This window comes from Citrus clementina, unplaced genomic scaffold, assembly GCF_000493195.1.
Source record: "Citrus clementina cultivar Clemenules unplaced genomic scaffold, Citrus_clementina_v1.0 scaffold_2, whole genome shotgun sequence".
In the NCBI taxonomy this organism is placed as follows: Eukaryota; Viridiplantae; Streptophyta; class Magnoliopsida; order Sapindales; family Rutaceae; genus Citrus; species Citrus x clementina.
In genome coordinates, this window is record NW_006262688.1 from 138,574 (window position 1) to 164,514 (window position 25,941).

At 35.3% G+C, this 25,941-nt stretch overlaps 4 protein-coding genes across 7 annotated transcripts; 2 read left to right on the forward strand and 2 right to left on the reverse strand.

Moving 5' to 3' along the window:
* Positions 1-87: 87 nt before the first annotated feature.
* Positions 88-3,849, forward strand: LOC18050483. Of its 3 annotated transcripts, none has more exons than XM_006445492.2 (4): positions 88-664; positions 791-1,327; positions 2,178-2,273; positions 3,637-3,849. In XM_006445492.2, the coding sequence occupies exons 1-4, from the start codon at positions 539-541 to the stop codon at positions 3,673-3,675; spliced, it is 798 nt and encodes a 265-aa protein (XP_006445555.1). In that variant the 5' UTR covers positions 88-538; the 3' UTR covers positions 3,676-3,849. The 3 variants fall into 3 exon arrangements, with proteins under 3 accessions (XP_006445555.1, XP_006445554.1, XP_024047647.1); XM_006445491.2 differs by having other exon boundaries at positions 3,640-3,849; XM_024191879.1 differs by having other exon boundaries at positions 3,603-3,671.
* Positions 3,850-6,916: 3,067 nt separating this feature from the next.
* LOC18050484 (E3 ubiquitin-protein ligase SIRP1) lies at positions 6,917-8,844 on the forward strand. The gene is made up of 2 exons (XM_006445493.2): positions 6,917-7,137; positions 7,421-8,844. The coding sequence occupies exon 2, from the start codon at positions 7,447-7,449 to the stop codon at positions 8,572-8,574; it is 1,128 nt and encodes a 375-aa protein (XP_006445556.1). The 5' UTR covers positions 6,917-7,137; positions 7,421-7,446; the 3' UTR covers positions 8,575-8,844.
* A 586-nt stretch (positions 8,845-9,430) lies between these two features.
* LOC18050485 (probable pyruvate kinase, cytosolic isozyme) lies at positions 9,431-13,351 on the reverse strand. Its single transcript, XM_006445494.2, has 3 exons — positions 12,860-13,351; positions 10,897-11,358; positions 9,431-10,533 (listed from the first exon to the last, which is right to left on the reverse strand). Exons 1-3 carry the CDS (start codon positions 13,100-13,102, stop codon positions 9,721-9,723), a joined length of 1,518 nt encoding a protein of 505 aa, XP_006445557.1. The 5' UTR covers positions 13,103-13,351; the 3' UTR covers positions 9,431-9,720.
* A 4,247-nt stretch (positions 13,352-17,598) lies between these two features.
* On the reverse strand, positions 17,599-25,074 carry LOC18050486 (glucosidase 2 subunit beta). 2 transcript variants are annotated; one of them, XR_002907159.1, is made up of 17 exons: positions 24,713-25,074; positions 24,495-24,614; positions 24,070-24,165; positions 23,683-23,922; positions 22,481-22,713; positions 21,500-21,595; positions 21,249-21,380; positions 20,083-20,419; positions 19,862-19,966; positions 19,673-19,774; positions 19,519-19,576; positions 19,132-19,200; positions 18,638-18,725; positions 18,247-18,308; positions 18,114-18,165; positions 17,835-18,016; positions 17,599-17,750 (listed from the first exon to the last, which is right to left on the reverse strand). XR_002907159.1 is itself a non-coding variant. In XM_006445495.2 (16 exons), exons 1-16 carry the CDS (start codon positions 24,849-24,851, stop codon positions 17,954-17,956), a joined length of 1,992 nt encoding a protein of 663 aa, XP_006445558.1. In that variant the 5' UTR covers positions 24,852-25,074; the 3' UTR covers positions 17,599-17,953. The 2 variants fall into 2 exon arrangements, 1 of the variants encoding a protein (XP_006445558.1); XM_006445495.2 differs by having other exon boundaries at positions 17,599-18,016.
* Between the last annotated feature and the right edge of the window lie 867 nt (positions 25,075-25,941).

Sequence of the window (25,941 nt, forward strand, 5' to 3'; positions counted from 1 at the left end):
ATTATTAAAACTTACCAATACACCACTATAAAAAAATACATAACAAAATATCATTAAAACCTCACTAACGCTCAAATCAATAGAGAGGATCATGTTACTGATAATACTTTCTTTTATCTGCGAAAGGGATCAAATCAAACGCACCTAGTGGTCGAATTTGTTTCGCAATCACTCGAATCACTCAATGAGTCGACTCATCATAAAATCTTATAGTCACGCGATATGCACGTGACCGGGTCCGTACACCAAAACGGTCCCGTCTGACGTCCAGCCAATTTCTCCTCTGCTCTGCTGCTCAGCTGTTCGTTCATGATCTCCATAACTCCTTCCAAAATCCAAAATTTAAATTAAAAATGGCAAATCAAAATCAAAAGCTCTATTGATTTTGCTCAGTACTTATTTTTGTCTCGATTAATTAAAGAACTCAACATCGCTCATTCTTCTTCCTCTTCGAATCGATTCGAATCGTTACGAAGAGGAAATCATATTATATGGTGCTACAAAATCAGCAGAATTATATATATGAGTAGATTTGTAGATGATGCGTTGCTGTTGGTGCTGTTCTTATTCATCGTTTGCGCATAGACTCAAAGATGAAATTCAAACGTTGCTCCGCGATTACGATCGCCTTCAATACATCGCCGTCATCCTCATCTACATCCAAGTAAACTCACTTTTCTTTTCTTTCCTTTCCTTACGCATCAAAATCAATTAAAGGTATAGATTATTTTTTAAAATTTGTAATTTTTTTCTTTCTTTCTGTTTTTTTTGTTTGTAAATAATTAATTAGATAGGTTGCGCGTTGATTGGATCACTAGGAGCATTATACAACGGAGTGCTGTTAATCAATCTAGCCATAGCCCTATTCGCGCTTGTAGCGATTGAAAGTAGCAGTCAGAGTCTCGGTCGTACTTACGCTGTTCTTTTATTCTGCTCCATTTTGCTCGACATTTCGTGGTTCATTCTGTTCACGCATGAAATCTGGAGCATTTCTTCCGACGGTCATGGAGCTTTTTTCATATTTTCAGTTAGGCTCACTTTGGCTATGCAAATTATCGGGTTTTCAGTGAGGTTCTCGTCATCATTTTTGTGGATTCAGATTTACAGACTGGGAGTTTCTTATGTCGATGCTGCGGCACCTCCTTCTTCTAGAGACGCTGATTTTGATTTAAGGAATAGTTTTTTAAGTCCTACTACTACTCCTGCTGCTGCTGCTCTGCCTAGTCGATGTTCTGGGTCTGATGATGCTGTAGGTGGATCTATTTATGACCCTGCTTATTTCTCTTCTCTCTTTGAAGATTCCCAAGACAACAAGTGTTTGCTCTTGGTATGTTCACTCTATTCTTTTTACGTACATTCTCTTTGTTGGTTACTTTGTGCATTCATTATTTTGTTTAATTTGTGTGTTTTTTTTTCATAATTTCAGTAAAATTTGCTGTTATAGCTGTTTACTTGATCTATAATTTGGATCAGTTTTTATTGTGACAATTACCAGTATGTACTTTTTATTGTGACAATTACTAGTATGTACTCAGTACTAACCTTGGGGTCAGTTGATGGCCTGGCCTATGAGTAGATTGTAACTTGGTCGACGAAAATGATACAATGTGGATAAATTGTGCTAGAGCACTGTATGGTTTGGTTGTTGTTTTTAATCTTTTCCCATTTGCAATCCAAATGCTGCAATCACGTGTTTGTCCAATTTATATACTGCTAGTTAGGGCTCTGTTGATCTCCATTTGTGTTGAAGTAATGGGCTTGTACTTGTTTAGCTTCTCATGGGTTGTGCCCTAGGTGATAAAGGTGAATGCTATAAATCCATATATTGATTATTAAAAACATCATATGAAGACTGAAAATTTGTACACTCCAAACTTTTTAAGGTTGGCTGCACTGTATGAGTCCTTTGTCTTCTTATAACGTACATTGTGGTTTTCAAGCTAAAATAATGAAAGATCTTGGAAGCTGTGTGATTACCAAGCTATTCTAAAATGTCTAATTTTTGTTCAAGACATGGAGTTGAAATTTGTATAAGGATTTGCCATCAGTCAAATGTGTAGCATTTGTAAATAAACTCTACTTTGACTTCTCTTTCTTTATGACAGCTTATATTTTGTGGAACCAATGGCTGTATACTGTAATATCAATTTGTTTCCACTATTTTATTTGCTTTGTAGGGTCAAAGTGATGGTTTTGGTGATGATGGGTCTTCCTCTGGTGCTGAAGTTCCTCAACCTAAGGCATCCATGGGCAGATCTTTTCAGTCTATAGATGTAAGTATAAGTCAATCTGTTGTCTAATTGATTGCAGACCTTTTAGTTGCAACCACTTTTCAGCTATGCATTTCAATCTACAATTGGAATTTTATTTGCTGCAGCTACAAATTACTGCTCCCAAATGGCATTTTTATAGAATAATCCCTGAAGGTGAAAATTAGGTTTGTTGCTAGACTAGACTAAATGAGATGGCACAAAGACTCTTTTGGTTGTTTGAACAGTATTATAAACGGTAAATAAGGATAATTAATGTCTTTTAGTAATTTTAATGCTGATTTAAATAGAACACCTAGAATGGGAATTCTTAGGTTAAGCAGGATGGAAGCAAAGCAAATAGTGCAAATGAGAAAGGATGAAGAACTTAGAATATCACCTGCGTCTGCTCCCAGGGGTCTCGACATGCAGAACTGTAATGGATCCTCACCCTTTAAAGGAGCAAATAAAACCCTTTAAGCAAGAAAAGTTATTAGATCTAATTTATTGTGAAAATTGTATGTGTACTGTGTTAGTCATCTAATCGGCCTGAATTACTTATATTTTTATTAGTTTACTCCTAATTTTTTAAGGACAATGTAAAGAAGTAGTAAGCAATTGACAGAGGCAAGATTTCCTAATAACTATTTTATTGCTGAGCATAACCAAAGGAATTGAATTGACTTAGCTGATACCAAAAATTCATGTAGTTGTGAATCGAGTTGATACTAGGATCTTGTGAATAATATATCATCTGCTTCTGGCTGTTCACAAGTGGAATTTTGGTGATTGCATCTGTTGGTAGAATGCACTTAATAACTCATTTTCGTATAAAATTACTTTGACTTTCTGTACGTTTAATTTTGTTGTCATAAGCTGAACTTCCCCTGCATCTGATTTGGTAGATAGTTCACACTTATAATTGATCTGAGCAGTAACCATAGTTTTTAACACTTTTTTAAGCTGCTCATCAGAATTCTGTTCTGAAGTAATTCTGGTCCTGTAGAATTGAGAGGCCTATCCAAACCCTTGCTCGTGGTTGCTTTCCTTTTCTGGTTAAGAAGGCATTTGAGAATGTTGTTTCTGGTCAACTATATTTATGGTTAACCATTATATGACTTTGATTCTGTTCTAAAATTATTCTGTCAGTATGCTGTGCTGGGGACCCATGCAATGTTAGGCATTCATAGGATGCATGGATGTTGAATTTTCATTGCAAGTCATTATCTTTGGTTTTAGGGTTGAGGCTGACTTCGTGATTAAACCACTTAAAACATTAAAATAAGAGACATGTCTCACAAAAATTAATGCTGCTATTAAATTTAGTTATTTGCTTAGTTGATGTTATGTCAGATTGCCCTTTGCCTCTTACCGGTTTGACTGCTAGCAGGAGGAGAATGCTATAGGCAAGCCACAGACAGTATGAATTTTGGTAGGCATACATGAAAGCTTTGGCTTGGTTTCCACTTCCCATATTGGTTTGAGGTTTGTCATTGATGCAGCTGGGCTGTGCATGTAAATGGGATTTTTGTACAGTTGCTCATTTTTAAGGATTTTTGGGTACGATGCACAATAGCTGGGAATCGAAAGTTATTGCATATGTTTGATTCTTTTTGCCAGTAGTAGATGAAGTCAAAAAGTTTTGCCATCTGAGAATTGGAACATCACGTGATATTACGCCGAGGATACCCATCTTGTCCCGATCCTTCAAAGTTTGGATGAAATATATATGTGGGTTAGGTGGAATGGAGTTGTGTTTGCATTGGCACGTAGATTGGCATGAAATGCATAGGGCTATATAGATTTACCATCGACCATGCAAATATTTGTTGAAGAGCCTTCATTGTGGTGTTAAAAGCGGATTAATTAGCTTCTTTAGAGTTGATGATATTTTGATTCTTTTCATTGCTACTAGATTTTGGCAGCGGTGGTTTCACTTGCTATTAAAATGAAAATATATTTTATCTTTTTTTAACAAATGGTGTTCAGTTACATTTCTCGCCCTTCATATATATATATATATATATATAATGAGATAATGAGTCATGACTCTGCCCTATTATAAGAAAGAAGAAAGGAACTGCCATGTGTTTTAACCATCCTACCAAATTCTGGACTAGGGGATGGGGATCTCAAAAGTTCTCTCTCTACTTCTTGAAGGTTTTTTTTTTCTTTTAAATTTCTTTGTATTTGTGTGTTTTAAATTCTATAACTGGCTTGTTTTTTTTATCAGAATAACAATGAATAAGAGACAAATTTGGCTGTAATTCAAAGACCGATTAAAATATTAAATCAAGGTAACGAGATGGATGGCTGGGGAGAGATTTTTTTTTTTTTAATTTTTGAACAGGATACTTGCTGTTGCTGCCATGCCACTCGAGTGTGGCAGAATGCAGAGAGTGCAGGCGTTTTCAATAATTCAAAATGCAGCTAGAAATTTATAAAGAACACAGAGGGTGCACTCCTCCTTGTAGTGATGTCACCATGCAATGTATAAATGCATGCAACGATACATCATACATGCTTTTCTATACGATTCCATCCATTTCTTGTATTTTCAATACAAGTAAAAATACCGAGTTCTTTTGTATTTATTTTCTCCAATCCATGCATTTTCCTTTTAATAATTGATTGTATCTGGAGGCTAACTGGCATATCATGATACTGCAAATTTTATTTTGTACGTCTCCAAAGTCCAAATAAACAAAAAATAATTAAACGTGCATGCAACCATTTTAATTTTTTTTTCCCTTTTTTTCAAAAGAACATGTCACCACTTTAATTGTTAACATATATAACAATATAAAAACAAATGCAACATTTTTTTTGTTATTGTAAATGGAGGAAATGAAATAAAAAAGTGATGAAAATTTTATTATGTCAAAAAAAAAAAGGTAGTTTACAAATGGGTCCTCTGTGTTTGACGAAACGCAATTAAAAACATAAATTTGTCGAAACAAAAGCAATAAAGCATCGATCAAAAATTAAACCCCGGTACGTGAACTTGGGGTAAGGTTAGTATTACGAACGTGTATACTGCAGCGCCATAAACAAGCCGTGCCAGAGTTCCTGCAGAGTCAGAGGCCACCTCTTGGTCTTGCTCTTGGTATGCATTTTATAATTTTCTGCTTGTGTTTTCAATCTTTGTTTTTTTGTACAGTACCATTATTTTTAATTATTTATTGGATTATCTATATGTGTTGTTTTATATTTTCATTGGGTAGGATTTGGAGACATTAATCAGATTAGTGTTGGATCCCAAGCCCAGATAAGGTAAAGTCAGTAAATTAGTAAAATCTTCTACGGGTTTAGAGTTTTATGACCTATGGAGTCCCACCTCAGATAAGGTAAATTTTAAATAATTTTTTAAGAATAAGGTGAGAAATTAAAAAAAAATAATCTTCAAATTCTTTAAAGAGTGGGGTTTGGTTTTACCACCCCAATCTCTATTATATATGAATATTTTTTAATTATTACAAACGCACGCACACAACACATTTCATGAATTGATTGATAGAAAAAATGAATGACACGACGCCACCTGGCGACGCGGACTCTGTTACCAAATTAAAATCGTTAATTTACAATTTAGTAGGTATAGAACGTTTCTATTCTTAAAAAAAAAAAGTATATAATGATTTGGTTCCGGAGTGTTTGGTAAAATCACGAGTAAATATATAAATAGAATTATTTTTCACCCGAATCCTTTTCTTAGATTTATTGGTTTTTGTTAAAGCTTAAACGATAAGAAACGTTTCCTTATACAATGACCATTTATCCTTCAATTCAAGGGCAGAACTTGGTATAAATCTCCAAGACGACTAAGTTTGGACTTCAAGTGTTAACAAGAACTAAATTTATACTGTTTTCTCATCTATATTTGTGGTATATTACTTGTAATTTTAATGATTTTGATTGATAATCGAACTATTATTGAAAAAAAGTAAAATAAAAAAGAAATTAACAGAATATAAAGTTCGTCTATGAAGTATGTAGGGTTCAAATTCATTTTTTTATATTTAATTTTTAAGATCTCATTAAAAACTTCAAAATTTTTTTGAAACTTGTAGGTGTCATGAACCCCCTCAATCTTATAAAACCTCGGCCCTTCTACTTCAATTGTTACTTAAAAGTAAAATAATATACAAAGGATATATATATATAGTACTGTGAGGTGACTAATTGTAATTCTTTTGTGTTTATTTTATTTCATGTGATTAACTCTTAACATCCCCTTATAAAATAAATAAATAAAATATTACAAACAGAATAGAATATGTTATTTAGAGATGATTTCAACCAAAGCCAGGGATCTCAGTGTTATTTGCCCCATAATATAATTAATTAATTAACCCAAGTTTTTTTTTTAACTTTTTTTTAAGCTTTGAATAAAGTAAAGATAACGCGGTTGAGTTGGACTTGGGCTAAGGGATTTTTCATTTTTCTTTTCTTCCAATTTTGAGAGTTTTCGAATCTTTTAACGCGCAAATTGGCTGGCACTTGCAAATCACAATTAAAATTATTTTACTCGGCTGCTATTTTGATTAATTAATTTTAGATGGCGTGTCAGATTATGATTATTATTATTATTATTATTATTTTATAATGCAAATTAATAATAATAATAATAATAATAAGTCGCTATTACTTGTCATGTTTCCAGATGCTTCTACTGTGCTGAAAATTCCCGTTTTTGACTCGCTTTTATAACTCACCCACTCTTTTTATCATTTTCAATTTTTTTTCCGCCGTTTATATAAAATATAAATACACTCTTGTTCCTTAAAAATAGTGAGCAAAAGGCGGACTTGTTAGATTCGTGAGTTGGCTGGCTGGCTGGCAATCATATCATTAGTTGAGTGGTGCCGTTTTTCTTTCTGGGTTTCTGGTAAGACTATGAAATTCTCCGTCTTTTTCATTATTTAATTGAAATTATTATTATTATTGGATTATATGATAAATTCTTCCTCGTTGCTTTGTGGGAATTGTTTTTTTTCTTTTTTGTGTATCTGGGTTTGTTTCTTTGATCATGGATTTGGCTTCTTTCAGCTAGATCTGTGAAATCTTGGCTAAAAAGTTGAAATCTTGATCATCCTGCTGTGAAATGTTGACTTGGGATATGGTGGTTGTATTAGATTTTTGATGATGCGATTGCTTTTTATTTGTGACAGATAAGGTATAGATAAAGAAGAAGATAATGGATGATGGAGTTGCAGCATCTAGGTATTGGTGTCATATGTGTTCACAAATTGTGGATCCAATCATGGAAGTAGAGATCAAATGCCCGTTTTGTCAAAGTGGGTTTGTTGAAGAAATGGGGTCTGGTTCTAACAACAACAATCATCAGGTCCCTGATTCTGAGTTTGGATCCGATCGTGCCCTTTCTTTATGGGCACCAATCTTGTTAGGAATGATGGGGAACCAGCGTCCGCACGGTAGAAGGTTTAGGAGAACAGACTATGAGGAGGATGATAACGATGATGAGAATCATGATGAATATGAGGGTGAACTTGAATCAATTATTACGAGGAGAAGAAGAAGAAACTCGGCTGCTATTTTGCAGCTGCTGCAAGGACTTCGAGCCGGGCTGCAATCGGAATCTGAGGATAATGATAATGATAGGGAGAGAGATAGAGATAGAGGTGATAGGGATAGAGATAGAGATAGGGAAAGTGAAAGGGAGCGTGTGATTTTAATCAACCCTTTTAATCAGACTATCATTGTTCAGGGCGGTTCTTACGATGGTCAACACCAGAATCATAATCATACCCCAATTGGGTCGCTAGGCGACTACTTTGTTGGTCCTGGTTTGGACTTGTTGTTGCAACATTTGGCTGAGAATGATCCAAACAGATATGGGACTCCACCAGCACAAAAGGAGGCAGTTGAAGCAATGCCTAGTGTGAAAATTGAGGAGACTTTGCAGTGTTCTGTGTGTTTGGATGATTTCGAGATTGGTACTGAAGCAAAGGAAATGCCATGTAAGCATAAGTTTCATAGTCAGTGTATATTGCCATGGTTGGAGCTTCATAGTTCTTGTCCAGTTTGTCGGTGTCAATTGCCTGCTGATGAATTCAAGCCTGAGTCTGAGAGGTCTCGGAACAGCAGTAACCACCAAAGGGAGCATGAGCATCATAGTAGCGATCATGGTACTCATGCTAGCAGTGAAGAGGGAGATGGTGAAGGGAGAAATGAAAGTGGGAGTAGATTTTCAATTCCGTGGCCTTTCAATGGTCTGTTCTCTTCCTCAAGTTCTCATTCTGGAGGAAACAATTCAACCTCAACTTCTCAATCCGGAAGTACTTCTCAAATGAATGAGAATTGAGTATGTTTGCATATGATGTTATTAGCTGCTTGTCCTGTATGTTGCTTGAATGATGAGTTGTCTCTGTACATAGTATCTTACTTGCCGGATTCGAATCTCCAAAGTTGGAAGAACATATTATGTTGTGTGGTTTTGTACATCTTTTATTGCTTTAGAGAAATTCTGCTGCTACAATTTCATTTCCAATTGCTTTCAAGTTGAATGACCTTTTCTGTAGTTCTTTTTCCCCAAGTTTCTTTGATGATTTAACAATTTTATGTTGTCCTTGTTCGATTTGGTATTTAACTATTTGATATGGACTAAACTCATTTTGAGATATGAGTTTGAAAATAACCCGTCTGGTATTTGATTCTCACATGAACTGGCAAGCTGCAAGATGCTGGGTATATCCATTAATCAGCATGTTGAAGTTAAATGAATGAGTAATGTTTCTTTCCAGAATTTAAATAATGTTTCTTTCGTTTTCGTGTAGTTGCGTTGTGATGTGGAAAACATTTCTCCTTATTAAAATATATATCTAGATACATCAAGCTTGGCCTATTTTGTTGATTTCGCCTGCTGAACAAAGAAATAAAGGGGATTGGTTGTATGGCCTTGAATATCTGGCCACCCAGACCATGTGAAGTTGCTCCCTGTTTATCTTGTGATTGAATCATTATTAAGTTATATGGCAAATCTTCCAAAATAATCGTATTGATTCTTCGCCGCCACAACCAACACCACCCCCCACCCCACCCCCCCAGAGCACAGATTGATGCGGGTGGGAAGGGAGAAATGTTCTCATCTTCTTTGAACTCGATATTATCGATATTACCTGCTCGAATCAATGAATCATTGAATGCGGTGAAGCTAGCTATGCAAAATGTGCCTAATAGGCTCAGTAAACATAGCCAAAACGGCAACTACAGAAGCTAATGGCGGAGCAATTAACACTTTGGATCAAAATGTAGCTTTATGTATCTCTAATCTCTGAACCCGAGTTCAAGAGTCTTGCCACAAGTTATTAATCATGATTTTTTTCTCGGGGGAAAATATAAGAGGAGAATGCTGACATATAACAAAGCAGCATTTCCCCTTCCCGCCAAAATATAACAAAAGGATATAAAAGTGAAAAGGAAACAAAAGCTCGGGATGATCCCACGATCATCACTTCACGTTCAAGATCTTGATTACTGATGCAGTTCCAACGCGGTGAAGAGCCACGACTGAATCTCCTTTCTTGCAGAGTCCCTTTTTCTTGCCAAGTTCAATAGCAAACTCTAGTGCTTCCTCTGTGGTCTCCGCATCCGAGGCCCTAGCAGATCCTGCATATAAAACTGGAACCAACCCACGAAAGATTAGGCTATGCCTTGCGGGAGCTTCATTGCTGCATGACCAATCAAAGTTATCAGTCTTGATCTCAGGGACAACCACTGATAGAATAGGCATGCCAGGCCTGTACTTAGCCACCAGTTTAGCAGTACTCCCTCCCCTCGTTAGGACCAATATAAGAGTGGCTCTTGCAGAATTGGCTGTTCTAACAGCAGAAGAAGCCAGACTCTCCAATGGGCTCATAGGCACGGGTGAGTGCTGCATAACCCTCTTAAAAACATCACCATAGTCAAGTGTGCTTTCAGCTTCTACACATATTTGGGCCATGGTACGGACTGCAACCTCCGGATAAGCTCCAGCTGCAGTTTCACCACTTAACATCACACAGTCCGTGCCATCAAGAACAGCATTGGCAACATCAGTGGCCTCGGCTCTTGTTGGGCGGGGAGACTTGATCATGGACTCCAACATTTGGGTTGCCGTGACAACAGGTTTTCCTTGGATGTTGCACTTGTAGATCATCACTTTCTGTGCCAGAAATATCTTCTCAATAGGAATCTCCATACCAAGGTCGCCCCGAGCCACCATAAATGCATCTGAATTTGCAAGGATGTCATCAAAATTTGCCACCCCTTCTTGATTCTCAACCTATTCAATAAATGTCAATGAAAGAACCAGATAGTAAGTAAACATGAGAAATTGATTGAACGTATAATCTAGCGACATGACAGTGATAAATGAATTCCAACATTGCAGAGATTTTTTCAATGTTTGAGCCATATACACTTTTTTCCCTTACAATATTCATAAGATATTGATTTGCTCTTTCCAAATCTATTTTCTTCCCAAATCACCCCAATCAAAACAGAATTCCTCATAATCAATCATTAACTATGCAAAGGACACCTAATAAAACATTAAGTTCCGATTTCCAACCACAAAAAAAGATGACCAATTGAAAAAATGACATTTAAGTTGTCCTGTTACTTATAAATCATCATAATAACATACCTTTGACATAAGCAGGATATTCTTAGCATGCCCTCCAAGTAGCTTCCTGACCCCCACAAGGTCCGAACCTTTACGAACAAAGGACAGAGCAATCATGTCAATTTGATTGGGGATTCCCCACTTCAAGATATCTTCCTTGTCTTTCTCTGTCAAGGTTGGGAGATCCACAATAACCCCTGGGAGATTAACATTTTTCCTTTCACCAAGCATAGCAGAGTTCTCACAGCGGCATTTAACCAAACCAGCTTTCACATTACATTCTAGAACAGTGAATGAGATTGTGCCGTCTGAACAAAGTATCACACTCCCTGGCTGGACATCCACTGCCAACTTTTTGTAGCTCATGCAAATCATGTTCTCGTCACCCTTTATGGTGTAATCAGTAGATATGGTAATTTCCTGACCTTGTTTCAGCTGAATAGGCTTTCCATCTTTCAAGAACCCAGTTCGAATCTCTGGACCCTGTGAAATAGCATATCAAATGTTAAAAAAAAAAAAATCTCCCCCAACACATGGCTATATTAACATTCAGCTTCATTTACAGCAACACAATTTCTAGGGGTAAGACAGAAGAGAGAGAGAAATGGCACCAAAACTTGTTCCACCAAAGACATTGGTTGTATGCAAAAAGGGGCAAACTTAGACGCATGATACATATGTTTACAATTTTGAAGGGCAGAAAACATTTTTGGTGTCAACAAGAAACCACCCCATTCCCACTTTTTTTCTAAGCTGCCAAAAAAAGAAAAAGGGGAGAAACAAATAATACAAATTAAAAAAAAAAGGGACAATTGTGTAAGCTTACCAATTTTTCAAGACAGTCAAAGAAGATTCTCTTTTATAGAAATTATAAATAAGGCATTCGACGATGTGTTTTTATGGAACCACAAATACAAAATCCTTCAGTAGATTCTGCAATGCTGTAGCTACAACTTATACAAAGGCTACTGGCAATTGATTATGTCAGAACCAATCAATATAGAACCTACTCAGAGATTATCAAAGCAAGTCATAAATTCCTACTTCTATGCCATAATTCTTCATTCATGGAAACAAGGGAATCCATCAAGGCTCTCACAATGCAAGGTAAATGAAGCAAAGATGAACATGACGAAGACTTAGCAGATAATCTCTATTTTATTATTATTATTATTATTATTATTATTTTAAGACTAGAAATCACTTCATTGAACTTTAAGCAAAACCATGTATTAACTGGCTATAGATAATCCCATTACATATTTAGCTATGTCGATGAACAGCCAATAGTGAATTGCAAATTTATTTCTCAAAACTAACACTAACAGTAAACCTAGAGAATTTAATACAAATAAAACAAACAATATGTAGACAAATTCACATGTCAAATCGATTGTACACACTTGCGCTGAGATTCACAAAGCTTAGACAACAATCCAGGGAGAATTTTCTTGTAGTGTTATCAATATTTTTCACATATATTGATCCATTCAAAAATATTTTTCACAACAGGAAACAGATCCCAAACAAAGCAAAAACAGTTTTAGAAAGTTGCATGTATTCAAGCAACTATTTTGAAACAAAACAAGTCATCTTTCGCTAATGAGAAAAATCAGTATACAGTCAATAATCATAAAAAATTCTACACAAGGCAAAAACCCACAAAACAAAAATGAGGTTAAAAAAGTTTAACATGAAGATCATACTCAAGTAAACCGAACAACAGTACTGAAAACTTGAGGGGGAAAAAGTCAACTAAGAAAAAAAAATGGAACTCATCAGCAGCTGAGATCACCAAAAAAAGCTGAACATCTCAGATTAAGAAACTAGCCACCAAAAATAGAACAACAAAACAAAACAAAACAAACATGCCAACCTCCAAAACTCCCGGATCAGACATCAGACAACACCAAATCAAGCAAAGACAACACAAACCCAGATGCGAAAATGAACAAAACACCAAAGGGCGCCCACAAAATAATACCTTTGTGTCAAGCATAACAGCGCAGAGAATCCCAGTATTGACCATGGCAGTTCTGAGATTATTAAGCGTTTCCTGGTGATACTCATGAGATCCATGAGAGAAGTTGAAACGGGCAACGTTCATGCCAGCTTTAAGTAGCTTCTCAATCATTGGAACCGATCTTGAAGCGGGTCCCAAAGTGCAGACAATCTTGGTCTTTGGTTTTTTCTCGATCGCTGTTGAAACTCCGCAGTTGGCGTCCATTTTTTTTTTTTTTTTGTGTTGTAAAAAAGGAATGAACTTTGATGCTTGTGATTGAGATTCGGGGACGAAGAAGGAAGCCCAGACGGGATTTTGAGAGAGAAACGTTAGAAACGGAGAAAGGAAACGCGGTTGCTAGCCAGACTAAAACTAATGAAATGAGATGAAGAATGGTCGGCTCAATAAAAAAGAATTGGGAAATGTTTTGTTTATTGCCTTGCCTAGCAAGCCATTTGGAATCTGTTGCGTTGATTCTTTCTTTTTCTTTTTTGTTGTTTTTAATTAATTAATTATTAACATATTATAGCAGCATAGGCTGTCAAATAATGGAACCCTGCCCTTAGATTATCATTTGTTTTTTTTTTACCACGAGGTATTTTGGGGAGGGCCCCAACTGTGTGAGGTACCTTTAAGCCCATACCACAACCCAGACTAGAAGTCTCTGCTCGAACCGAGAGACACAGGTTCTCCCAACAAAGACGACTTCCCTAGGACTCGAACTGGGGAGCAAACCCAATCAAGCCACTTAAGGAATTCCATTAGTAGTGGAGCCAACACTTTGTTGGTAGATTATCATTAATATACAGATCTCCCTAAGTTGTAACTAAGCAAAACTTACTCCATTGTTTCATTATTTATGTTTACACTAAATAAAAAAAAAATCTAGTTGTAGTTATAATAAATGTACATAAGAAAATCTCAATAATAATAACAACGTCCTAAGTACACTCTGAAATTTTGATTGTGTTATTGATTCAATTGATTTTATCTTATGTTTAAATCTCACTTACATATATGTATGTGTGGGGAGAAAATTTAATTTTCGATGATGTTATATATTCATTTTTGTATATGTTGGACAAAGTTTGAAGAAAGTAAACCCAAATTTAATGAATGGATAGAAAAATTATGAGAAATTTTAGTGATGTTCATAAGTTTTTATCAAAAACCAACCTTTTAAAAGAAGGATATTGCATATTTTTCGAATTTACGAATTTCTTTGAAGAAAAAGAAAAAGAAATTAATTGTACAGATTTTAATTTTTGTGTTAGTTTATAAGCAATTGAAATATTATTTCCCAATGTGAAAAAGACATTTTTTTTATTCTAGAAGAATGACAATAGACTAAAGAGGCATGCACAATTTACGTGGCAGATGGCAAGCATTGGGGGAGAGATTCGGTGCAGGTGAAAATGACTGCCAAAAAATGTGTGTACAGCAGAGGCGGAGGCAGACTAGTCGTTGTTGACATTAATAAAGGCCCCCTGTTTGGTGGGTATCACACTTATCACAGTACAGTGGAGACAAATTTTGATATAAGCCATTGTTTATTTAACTCCTGACTATTTGGCTTCTAGAGTAAGAATAGGTCGTCGCTTATCACATTCATAGTTCACACCCTCTTTCTTTTCGTAACCTTCTAGTTTTCGAGGATACCATTATATTTCTATGTACAATTTATTTCATCTGGCCCTTTGCTTGTTATTGACTAGTAAAAGTTGAGCATTTCCTATTTAAGTACTGAGTTGTGGTTGTTTTTATGTATAACTACTTATGAGTATTTCTAGGTTGTTTCCACACCTTTGTTTTATCCATTGAAATAACACGAATTGTTTTTAAATGAGATTATAACCTTTACATATTTCAAATTCAAAGTCTAGACTCCCCTCGAGGTCTCAAATATTAAGTTTGAATCCTATTGCAAGACTTTTTCTGGCATGGACTGTTGGTCGTTTTAATAACAGAGAGAATGAAATCCATTGACTTGGAATCCGGTGGTTCCAATGGTTTACCAGATCCTATATTACTACTATAATATTTACAAGTTGTATGGTTCTAGAAAGAGACTTTTTATTGTTCAAGCAGGAACTAAATATGCACACCTTTCAACAAAGTGCTGCTTTTGCTTTGAATTGAGGTTTGAATATGACTTTCCATGCTTGGCTCGTGGGTAGTGAATAAGCTCGAAGCACAAGGTGTTGATTGATGGTTTCGCATAACAAATCTATGTGACAACTTTTGAGAAGCACCTAGATTTATATTGCATGTAAATGAAATGTAATGCCGCAAGAAGACGGCAAAACAACTGGCTGCAAACTTGAAAGCTGAAAGCAAAAAATTTCATAATTCATACACAAGTAAGTGACTTTCATCATAACTTCTTTCACAGCATTGTAAATAGCCTTGTTTGACATGTTAATAATTGAAAACAAAATGGATCCACACAGGAGATCTGGTCGTTGAGTATTATTATATTGATAAGCCACAACCACATAATAAGATATTTGGGTGATCCTCTCTGTAAATAAATAAATAAATAGCCACAATTGGTGGGATTTTCTTGACATAATTTATTCCCGAGCAAGCATTCACGTACATATGATTAACAAGAAAATCAAGAAAAATATATGTAAATCACATAATTTTGAGGAACAGATTCGGCTACAGTGTATCATTGACATCTAACTCTAAGTTGATACGGTTGAAGTTCAAAGCACCAACATTAGGGACGTAGTCAGGATTTTGATCGAGATGGAGCACATTTTAAATTGAACGTAATTAAGGTATTTGATTGCACATGTGTTAAGTTCTCACTGGGGACCTATGTTGTGGGCTCCAAAACCTCTAAATGAGAGCTTGCCACATGCAAAGTCGTGCTCCTAATAAAACGCATCTAATTAGCATCCCATTTAAAATTTAATACAATTTATAAAAATTTAGATAGCAATATAGAATATCTTAACTATAATATACATTCATAACATATTTACTTATGTCCTCGTCGAAGATCGTCGACGGTATTCCATTTGTTGAAAATATTGGATGGTAGTTTCATTATTAATACAAACAAAAACATCTTTTGCACAGTACGATGTACACCTGGTGGGTAAATCTTGCATGTAACCACAAATCAACTGCCAAAAAATCCATTGAGATTTATAAGTCAACTAATTTGTATGCGTTTGTAATTATTATCATTAGTAATCAACTACCAATTTTTTTCAGAAACAGCAAATTGTATTTTGCTTCCCAATAATCAAAGCATCATCTTCATCTTCTGCAGCTACTGGTAGTGTTGGTGTCAACCCTCGAACCCGCCATTGCTAAGGTTCTTTTAATGGGTTGTTGTAAGTCTATTGTTATGCTTTTGCAACTCATGTTAGTTATATTCCTATATGTTGATCCACAAATTTCGATATGTTTCACCATCAAATTAATTAAAAGCATTCATTATTACTATTTTTATCGGATGGAAATTATTTACGAGGTAAATTAGCAACTTTTTGTTTGGTCCATAAAAAACACCAATGAAAAATGCAAGTAAGTAATGACAAAATTATCAAATATATACATATATTTAAAAAAAATAAAATAGGCAAACAATTGGGGATCGGACAAAAATCCCCGAAATATCCTCAAAAAGAAATTTTTAAGTATTGAGGCAAGTTTGGGGATTGCTTCGGATTTAGCGATGGGGGCGGGACCCTTGAGGCCTTGATAATCGAACCCACCGCATTGCATCCCTAAATCTTAGTTTTTTCAGTCCATAAAATTGTTGTGGGCATAAAAAGGCCCCCGGACGAGTTCCACTTCAATCAAACGAGTTCTCCTATTTTTTCTTTCTTTCTCTTTTTTTTTTTTCGGTTTTTCAAGAACCCTAGTCTTTGAGATTCTAAAAATCCTGAAAAAAAAAAATTAATATGAACCTCTAATTGACTTTGCTTTTGCAAAAGATGGGCTTGCGGAGAGGAAATTTCAGCCTTCATGTGTGTATAAAGTATAAACACAAGCAATTATCATCGTAACTTATTTTACAGTGATTGTAAATAAACACGCAAGTAATTTTCATTACGGGTTATTTCACAGTATCGTAAATAAACAACTCTGGTCTTGTTTGTCATATTGAAAACAAAATGGTGCCACAAAGATGATGTGGTTAAATATTTTTATATTAATAGGCCTTCATTACATATACAAGTATTACAATATAATAGGTTAATCTTCTACAAAAATAAATACATAAATAGCCGAACAATATAGGGATTTCTTGAGATAAATTGTTGCCTAGCATGTGCCAAGGCAACTCAGACTGAGTGGTGAGCCCACGCCCTCATTTTCGCAAGGGCATAGGACCAGCGCATGAGTTCAAGTCCCCTCTTGGAACTCTTATAATTCTTGTCTCAGTTAAAAAATTAAGTAAAGATAATGTGGGTGGAGTACATACCCCTCCAATATTGTGAGGATAGAAATCTAGGCTTGTGCCATATTAGACTTTATGTAAGATAATCCTAGTAACTTTCTGATTCTAAATATCACTAGCCTTCTTATTGTAATATATATCAGTATTCCAAAATAAAGAAATATTGCCTAGCAGCATTCATGTACGTAAGATAAACAAACAAGAAAGTGAAGAAGAATAATATCATATAAATGACATAAATTTGAAGAACTATAGCAATATATTGATATTAAAAGTCCAAGCTGGGGTCAAGCATATAGAAATAATGTTCTCGTACTAGAAATGATAATATAATTACTCTAAACTCAATTCAAAATAGAAAGGGGTGTTGGAGAAGTGTAGCATGAAAAATGATATCAAAATCTGTTTTGATGAACCGAGCTTGAGCCTCAATCCACCCACTACAAAGAACTACAATTCTATTATAGAGTGCACTCTAGAACGTTAAAATTTCAAGAGGCCACTTCATATATTGCTTCAAATTCTTTAAAATACCTGCTGAAAGAGGATGCAGAACACAACAGATTTGTTGACTGATTTATAATCTTTCACACCGAGATTCGCTCAAGCAGTCAGCATCCTCTGGAGCATTTTGGGTAATTTATCAAGACAATTTAAAGTTCATCGTGGTGCTGAGGTTGCTTCTTGTTCAATTCATCTAGTTTATGTTGCAGTTCCTGTCATATTTTGGAATTTACCAAATATTATTAGAAATCCAAGGCAAAAGAGAAGAGGTTATTGCTGCAAATTTTATAAAATCCATAGAAAACTTACCTGAAGCTTTTCCTCTGAGCAAACAGCAGGGGTATACAATAATGCGACATATCTGCAATGATGAACTAGAAGTTAGACAACAAGCAGGAGACAGACAAAGAGAGAAATAGAGAGAGGAGGGAAAATTTCATACTCGCAGCGGCTTGGTTCATCAACATCAGTAACCTCATTTTTCAACCCACATCTTAGCCGGACCTGTAAAACAATACATTTATAATTGAATTCATTAAACTATCTTTTAATTTGACTTCCATTTCAATGACCATATTACTTAATTTTTGTCCCACTGTTATGAACTCTTTAAAGTAACCTTACAATCGGATGGAAAAATAACATGTTTCATGTAGTTAGTTTGTGTTTTGTGATAAATACTTTGGATCTAAGCACAGGTAATCCACAAATCTTCTGATGTAAAATCTAAAATATCGTTACAAGTTCTGAGAAATAAAATTGAGAAATATGGGATTCCAACAACTTCTGACAGAATCAAAGCACAACCAACTGCAGTAACATCACAATGTTACCTTCATACTTCTATCAGGCCCATTCCAACACTTATCACCATTTGAAAATAGCATGATGTGGTATGAGTCCTCGAATTTGTCCCAGCTCCTATTCATCAAAAAACAACAGGGAAGAAGAGAATACAATCCAAGTAAGTAATCAGACGGAAAGTGGAATGCAAAAGGAATGTGGACATCACAAGGAGTGGCAATGATCATATTGGAAGGGGTTCAAGCATTTGTAGTACAAACTAAAATGCCTACCCACCCGACAAATCTACTATCTCATCTTGATTATTCCCCTTTTTTTATGCCTAATTACTCCAAGTTGCATTAAATGAATCCAAATACAAACAACATGTTTAAATGTACCATGGGTCAACCAAAATACTCAGATTTGTCCAGAACATAGATCTTCAAGGTGGAAGAACAAACAATATGCTGTAAAAAGAGCAAAAATATAAAACTACTAGGGAAAAAATAAATGCAACCAAAAAATAGTTGTAGAAACCTACCCCAGACGAGTCGTTGAGTGGCCCTCCTCTTGGGTAGCTTTTTTGTACGGACAGACTTTGTAAACATACCTGAAGCAAGATCAGCCATGGCAAAACAATTTGAATTGAAGATAATTGCAGCTTCCTAGAAGATATAAAATATTAATAGTAATGATACAGCTACAAACTCTTTTGTCCAAATGACTTTGTACAAACTGATGTGGCATCACATGAATGGTTAAATGAAGACATCACTTGGCCCACATGATTTATTTTTATTATTTTATATTTTCATTCAAGCAATCATGTAATGCCCCATCAGTTAGTACAAAATATAATTTGTACAAGAGTTTGTAGCTATAACTACACAAATACTAAATGGAGGAAAAAAGAGTTAAAAATAGTAACTTGTTCTGCTTGCTCTCAAAACAATGACCGTAGAATGAGTAGAACTCCTTCTCTGGCCCTGTAATATGAAAGTTCAAGTCAGTTTAGAGAAGCTAAGATAAAGAATTAAATGCCAGAGCATCAATTAACAAACATAAGTTCATCTTATACAAACCAAATTCATGCTTAAGCTTTTGTGTCAAACTCGATATCCTCGACTGTATTTTAGACAACTTGTCGCTAGACTCATCATACTCCTTGCGGACACGAGCAGCGTCTAAAGAAGCAAAACAGAATAGATGATACATTTCCAAGCATAAATTTCCACATCAAATATAACATAGAATAAAGGCTTGAACTGTACCTGATTTGTCTACTGGCGTTTGGAACAAATTAACAGCCTGCAAAATATTCCGTACTGTTTGTTGTATCTTCTCCAACCAAGATGGACTACTTGGAGTTGTCATCTCTAATAATAAAGTTGGATAAATCAGAGACTAGGGATTATGTCAGCCTTACTAAAACAGCTAAAATTATAAAATAAAGTTAACAACAAAGAATTTACGGGAAATAAAGATTGCAAACCTGACATATCCAAGTCGTCATCTACATCTGTTTTGTATGAAGTACTGGTATAATCATGATCCTCCTCTCTATAAGGTTCATCTATATCATCTTCCACATCATTGTCATCATACTTTTCAGTGTCATACCTTTCTGAATCATCATCAGTATCTGTAGCATATCTATCCTCTTCATCATCATGGTTGTACTCTGGCACATCTTCACCTTGATCATCATTTGCTATTGCACCACCTTCCCCAGATTGCTTCTCAGTCTTTTCTCCCGTCCAACGAGAAGCAACAAGGCGACCCAACTCTTCCCTTGATAACTCCTCGGTATTTTCAGATACACCATTCTCCTGTAGTAGCACGCAATGCAAACACCAAAGACAACAAAATGACAAAGTTTTGCTAATTCTAGGTTTGCAGAGGAAAATATGAATGAGAAACTCCTAGGAGAGTTCCTGATTCTAAAAAACAATTGTCCCAAAAATGATAAGACAAAAACTTTTCTGACTTCTTCCAAAATAACAGCAAGTTCACAATACATTATCCTTCTAAGATAAAAGTGACATCAAGATTCTCTATTAACATTCTAAAGATCACAGGAAAAAGATTAATTATAATTGTAAAAATACTGTATAGAAAAACTTTTCATCTTTCTCCTCTTCCTTACTACTTTTCTTTATATTCAACAACACAGATGGAGTAACCAGAAATTTAATTTTAAAACCCGAATTCAATGATCTCAGAAATATAATGCAGCTTAGCATCACCGAGAAATTCCAAAGATTGCAATAAGAAAACCTAAGAAAAGCATCATCAAAAATAAGAAGACAACCGAGTATTGGCTACTGATAAAAGAAATATTTCCCTTAACAATATGGGTTGTTACACGACTATCTTTAAGCTGGCTGCATTCTCTCCTTGGGTGTTTTGAAGTAATAACATGATTGGGGTAAAAAAATAAACAAATATATCATATGCGCATGTTCGAATGATGTAGAACATCTGACAATTACTGCACATGTTAGGCCCAGGCATAAGAGCTAAACATTGTTTCGATTTGTCTTATACATAAGAGCTAAACTTTGTTTTGATTTGTCTTGTCTCTTTTTTTTTTTGTGAATTTAGATTCATTAGGTTTCTTTTGATTGTTTGAGACAGAAACACTGCTGAGAAATTTACCAAGTTCTTCTCTTCTTTCTTTTCTGCTTCTGGAGGCATCTGACTTTCAGCATCCGAACTTGTTTCTGGTACAGTGGAAGAACCATCCTTGCTTCTTGATGAAGCAGACTGCTCCATCTCTTCTGTTGCATGCTATATTCAGAGGGAAGAACATATCACAATCTTATAGTTTTGGATGGGAGCATCACTTCACGGAACAACAACTTCAATGTAAGGAACATACTGATTGACAAAGTCTAATTTTCATTTACCTGCTCCACTCCATTGACTGGCGTTCCCAAATTTTGAGACGTACCAATTTGTTTAGCTTCAGTTGCTGGCTCTTCATCAACGTTCTCAGCCTTGCCCTATTAGAGAGCTGGTATGTGAGATCTTGAAAAAGGAAATTATTTGCAACAGAAGGGAACAGTAACCAAGAATACACGAATCACAATAAATATACATTGACATATGAGCTTCTACTATATGTACATATAACTATAGCTGTATCCATGTACAGGAGCTAACAGGCAACTAAAATGTGTGTGACAAATGTGGTACCAAGCGGAAATACAAATTAAAATCTAGCTGTCAAAGGAAGAAGAACCAGCAGCAACATGAGAATTATAGAAGTGTAAATTATTTCAGAACCAAAACTAAAAAGTTGTGTCAAAGGAAGAGGAGAAATCAAAGTGGATCTGTGTATCAAATACAAGGAAGTATTACATCTTAAAATGATTCTGTTTATGTATATATGCATGGGACTTGTAATTAACAACTCCATAGCAGATTAACATGCAATGAAAATTAGTAAAAGTTGATTCAGCAAGTTATTTCTTTTTCATTAATAAAATTCCATCGCATCATCGAGGTTCACCCCAAAAAAAATTAAAATATATAAAAAAGTTATCTATTAAAAGATTTAATAATTTTATATTTAAAAAAATTTACTCTGAATTGTGTTATGAAAACCTGAAAAACTAAGGGGGTTACCACCGGGTTTCCAAAAGCAAAATTCCACATTACAAAAACCATAACAAGCTTATGGCCATTTGACCCTATTCACACCAAACCAAGGAAAGAAATTATGTTTTATCAGCAGCCATGGAGATATAATTGGTTATGTAACTAACCAAAGTGCATCAATAAGCTACTTTGCTAACTTCATTTTTAATTAAAGAAGAAACAAAATTACATGTGCTGAAATTTATATTTGCAGAAAGACGAAAGTTGAGGTTAAAAGGCAGTCTAACCTGATCGAAAGACTCCTCCTCCAAAACACCGACTTTATCGTCATGTCTAACATCATCTGGCTTGTCATCACTGTAAGCATTCTCCTCAGCTTTATTTTTTTCCTGCATAGCTTTCTCGCCAGATTCACTTTTCTCCTTTCGTTCATTTTCCTCAGCTTCTTTCCTTTCCTTTTCTTCCTTTTCTCTCTGCAAGCGCTCTTTCTCCTCTGCCTTTTCAATTTGTTCTTTACGCTCTACAATGGAGTGGAAGCAAAAGATTAGGATAATGAGCTTTATAACGACGATCAGCTTACGTCCAGCTGGCAATAGATATAAGCATCTTACAAACAGACAAGAAAATTAAGAAGTTTAATATATTATTTTGTGGATCACCAAGATCAACAATGCAATCAAGACAGATTACTGTTCACCAATAACATAACATATGAGGAAACAGACCAATAAAAAAAGCAGGTACATAAGGATTTCCCAAAGTTATGCAGCTAGCAAAACATGTATAATTAAGAGTATCCTGCTCACTCTGAATTTTTCCAAAATGTGGGATAGAAGAAATGATTGAACAAAATCGCTAGTAGTACACCAGGAAAGTGAACCAAAAGGCATGCAAAATGAGGACAACTTGCCAGATGAGGCTATTGTCAACGAATAAAGGAAACTTATCTAGCATTAAATGTATAAAATGAATCCAAATACCAATTTCTCGGAAGTTGAAATGCGTCAAAATCAATAAAAATTTCCAGCAGGGCATGTCAAAGTTGGGGCCCCGCAGCAACTATGAATTTTCACTGCTCAATTCATATAATGCTGAGCTCATCTATTCTCACTCACCTTTCCCATTCATGACAGTACTAGCCTCATGTTTCCTCCCCAAGATGTTAGTAGTTCACTCAAATTGGTCGTACAAGATGTGGTCCAAGCACTTTATGCACTAAGAGAAAAGCCTATAGCAGACAATGGATGCCACCTTACTCATTTTAACTAGTACTTCTAACAACCTCACATGTGGTGTTTGTACTAGCTCAAATATCTATTCTGCCATACATGAACATATATTTAATTTGCAGTCAAGTACCTCATATTGAAATATAATGAGTAAACAATGTAACTAGTAGAGCTAACCTTGAAAAAAAAGATCGTGACTGAATATAGTTGAAAAATAGAGATATTCACAGGGGAGAGCACAATGCATATTAAAAACATACCTTTAAGCTGTTGTACGAGCCCTTTGAGTATTTTCTCTTCATTTTTCAAATTTGATAGTTCTGCCTCATCCTTGACAAGATTTTGTTTTGCCTGTTCAATTTCCTTCTTTCTCAAAAGGACACCCTCTTGGTATGTAGCTATCTTTTTCTTCAACTTATCTCTAGCTACTTTACCAGCCTCCCAGCAAGTGTTTGGGCACTTTACTTTGCCGTCATACTCATCACTCCCGTCACAGCAATCTGCACATCACAAGCCGCTAAAACAAATGCATAGACCAAGAACTTGAAATATAATACTTTATTTGTGTCAAGAGTGAGAAACAACACACAGAATAAGAAGTTAAGCAAAGCTGCAAGTAGGTAATTGAAGTCACAAAGAACATTTACCACAAATGCCATCATTCACTTTGGAAGAAAATATCATAAGAGGGGAATGTCCTGCATTCTGACAATAGAATTTTCCATTCGGGCATGCCGATGTACCTATAACCCACATTTCAAATGCTGATCCAAGTAAGGAAATAACTCAAAAAAACACAACCCAATAACCTGACAATTGGATAAACACTACTTAAATAACAATGATTGCAAAACAGTTTAAAACGAAGAATAGGTTCCCTATGAAGTAACAGCCATACTACAAAACATATCACTAAGAAACTAAAATTAATCCCCACTTCAATTAGTTTAGAATCCCAGCAAAGTAGCCGAATTTACAAATCAAGAACTAATTTTCATAAAAAAAGAAAAAGAAAAGTAGAAACTGTAAATGCCATTGCAAACATATAAGCATATAAGAGATGAATGGAAACCTGGCTCATCAGTGCCATCAGGGCAATCACAATAATCATCATTAAGCTGGGTTTTGGCGAATTTCTTGGATCCATCTTTGCACTTAATGGTATTTGATGAAGTCTTGTAATAATTCTCATCTGGGTAATCCGAAAGCAAGAGAATCACAAACCCACGTGTTAAAATCGTAAAAAACAATCAAACTTCGAAACATTAATTAAAAGAAAATAAAAGTGACCTTGAGGAGAAATTCCATAAAATGGGTCATTGAGAAGAGAAGACGCAGCATTTGATCTACCAATAACTGAAGAAGACACCCATAACAAACTCAACACAATAGCATACGTGAATCTAAAATCAACTAACACTACTCTCATTTTTTTTTTTAAATTTCTTTCGACAAATCAATCAGCAAAAAAAATTTGTAACTTTGTGTGCGCCCAACAAGAAACGACAGCGAGTGAGAGAGTTTATAAGTTCGAGAGAGCGACGGGTGAAGGTTTCCGAGTGTTTCTTATTACTGCTCCGCAATGCAATGAAGGATTCTCAAATGTAAAAAGTTGAATATTTTAATCTCTTTCCATTGAGGAGAAAAGTGTGCTAAAATAATCTGACTTTAGGATGATTAAGTAATTAGTGCAATTTAATGTTAATTATTTTCCAAAGAAAAATATTTAGCATTTTTTAAAATGAATCAATTTAAAATTTATCCATTGCGGCTCCCCTAAAAGAAATATCAATAGAGATTTTAATAGTAATATTTATTTTACACGTGCCGAACTTAGCATTATAAATGTTAAGGGACTTTTTTTTTTTTTTGAAAAGAAAGTAAACCTTTCATTCATTAGGAAACAACACAATTCATTACATTCTGCACTTCAGCTGGAAATGTGCCAACCCAGACATCAGTGGAAGAATTCCTTAGGGCAAACTTTGCTAAGGCATGGGCATAAGTATTACAGGTTCTTGGGATAAAGGAAAATTGGACTTGCTTGAAATCCTTACTTTCCCTACGAACATCAGACAAAATCCAGTGAATTTCTGTTCTACTGCCCTTAGTGTTGTTTAGAAGCTCTACCACTTCTTTACAGTCAGATTCTACTATCAAGCTAGATGAAGAAATTTGATTAGCCACCTGCAGCCCCCAATGGATAGCTTCTGCCTCTGCTAAGCTGACTCTCTCCCTGAACTGAGCTTGCTTGATTCCTACAGCTAGAATCTTTCCCTCTGCATCTCTGACAATTGCTCCCAGCCCTACCTTCTGGTCTTTGGTACTCACGGCTGCATCTACATTAAGCTTCAGAACATTTTGGGAGGGGGGCTTCCATTTCTGCTGATCAATTCCTCTATCCTTAGCCCCATGAACATTTCCTGGCTTGCTCACTCTTTGGTAGGCCTTTAAAACTGAATCAGCTTTTGCTGCTAAAAATCTTGAGTCAGATTTCTTTCCCTCGAAAATGAATTTAT

Bases quoted from the DNA above. Each gene is read 5' to 3' on its own strand.
- LOC18050486 (XM_006445495.2), bottom strand. From the start codon at position 24,851: ATGAGAGTAGTGTTAGTTGATTTTAGATTCACGTATGCTATTGTGTTG. The intron at 21,381-21,499 runs GTAAATGAAAAT...CTCTGAATATAG, and splicing joins CAGTCAATGGAGTGGAGCAG to CATGCAACAGAAGAGATGGA. The intron at 18,166-18,246 runs GTATGAAATTTT...TCATCATTGCAG, and splicing joins GATGAACCAAGCCGCTGCGA to ATATGTCGCATTATTGTATA.
- LOC18050483 (XM_006445492.2), top strand. From the start codon at position 539: ATGATGCGTTGCTGTTGGTGCTGTTCTTATTCATCGTTTGCGCATAGA. The intron at 665-790 runs GTAAACTCACTT...ATAATTAATTAG, and splicing joins TCATCCTCATCTACATCCAA to ATAGGTTGCGCGTTGATTGG. The intron at 1,328-2,177 runs GTATGTTCACTC...TTTGCTTTGTAG, and splicing joins ACAACAAGTGTTTGCTCTTG to GGTCAAAGTGATGGTTTTGG.
- LOC18050484 (XM_006445493.2), top strand. From the start codon at position 7,447: ATGGATGATGGAGTTGCAGCATCTAGGTATTGGTGTCATATGTGTTCA.
- LOC18050485 (XM_006445494.2), bottom strand. From the start codon at position 13,102: ATGGACGCCAACTGCGGAGTTTCAACAGCGATCGAGAAAAAACCAAAG. The intron at 11,359-12,859 runs GTATTATTTTGT...GCTATTTCACAG, and splicing joins CTGTTATGCTTGACACAAAG to GGTCCAGAGATTCGAACTGG. The intron at 10,534-10,896 runs GTATGTTATTAT...TTTATTGAATAG, and splicing joins ATATCCTGCTTATGTCAAAG to GTTGAGAATCAAGAAGGGGT.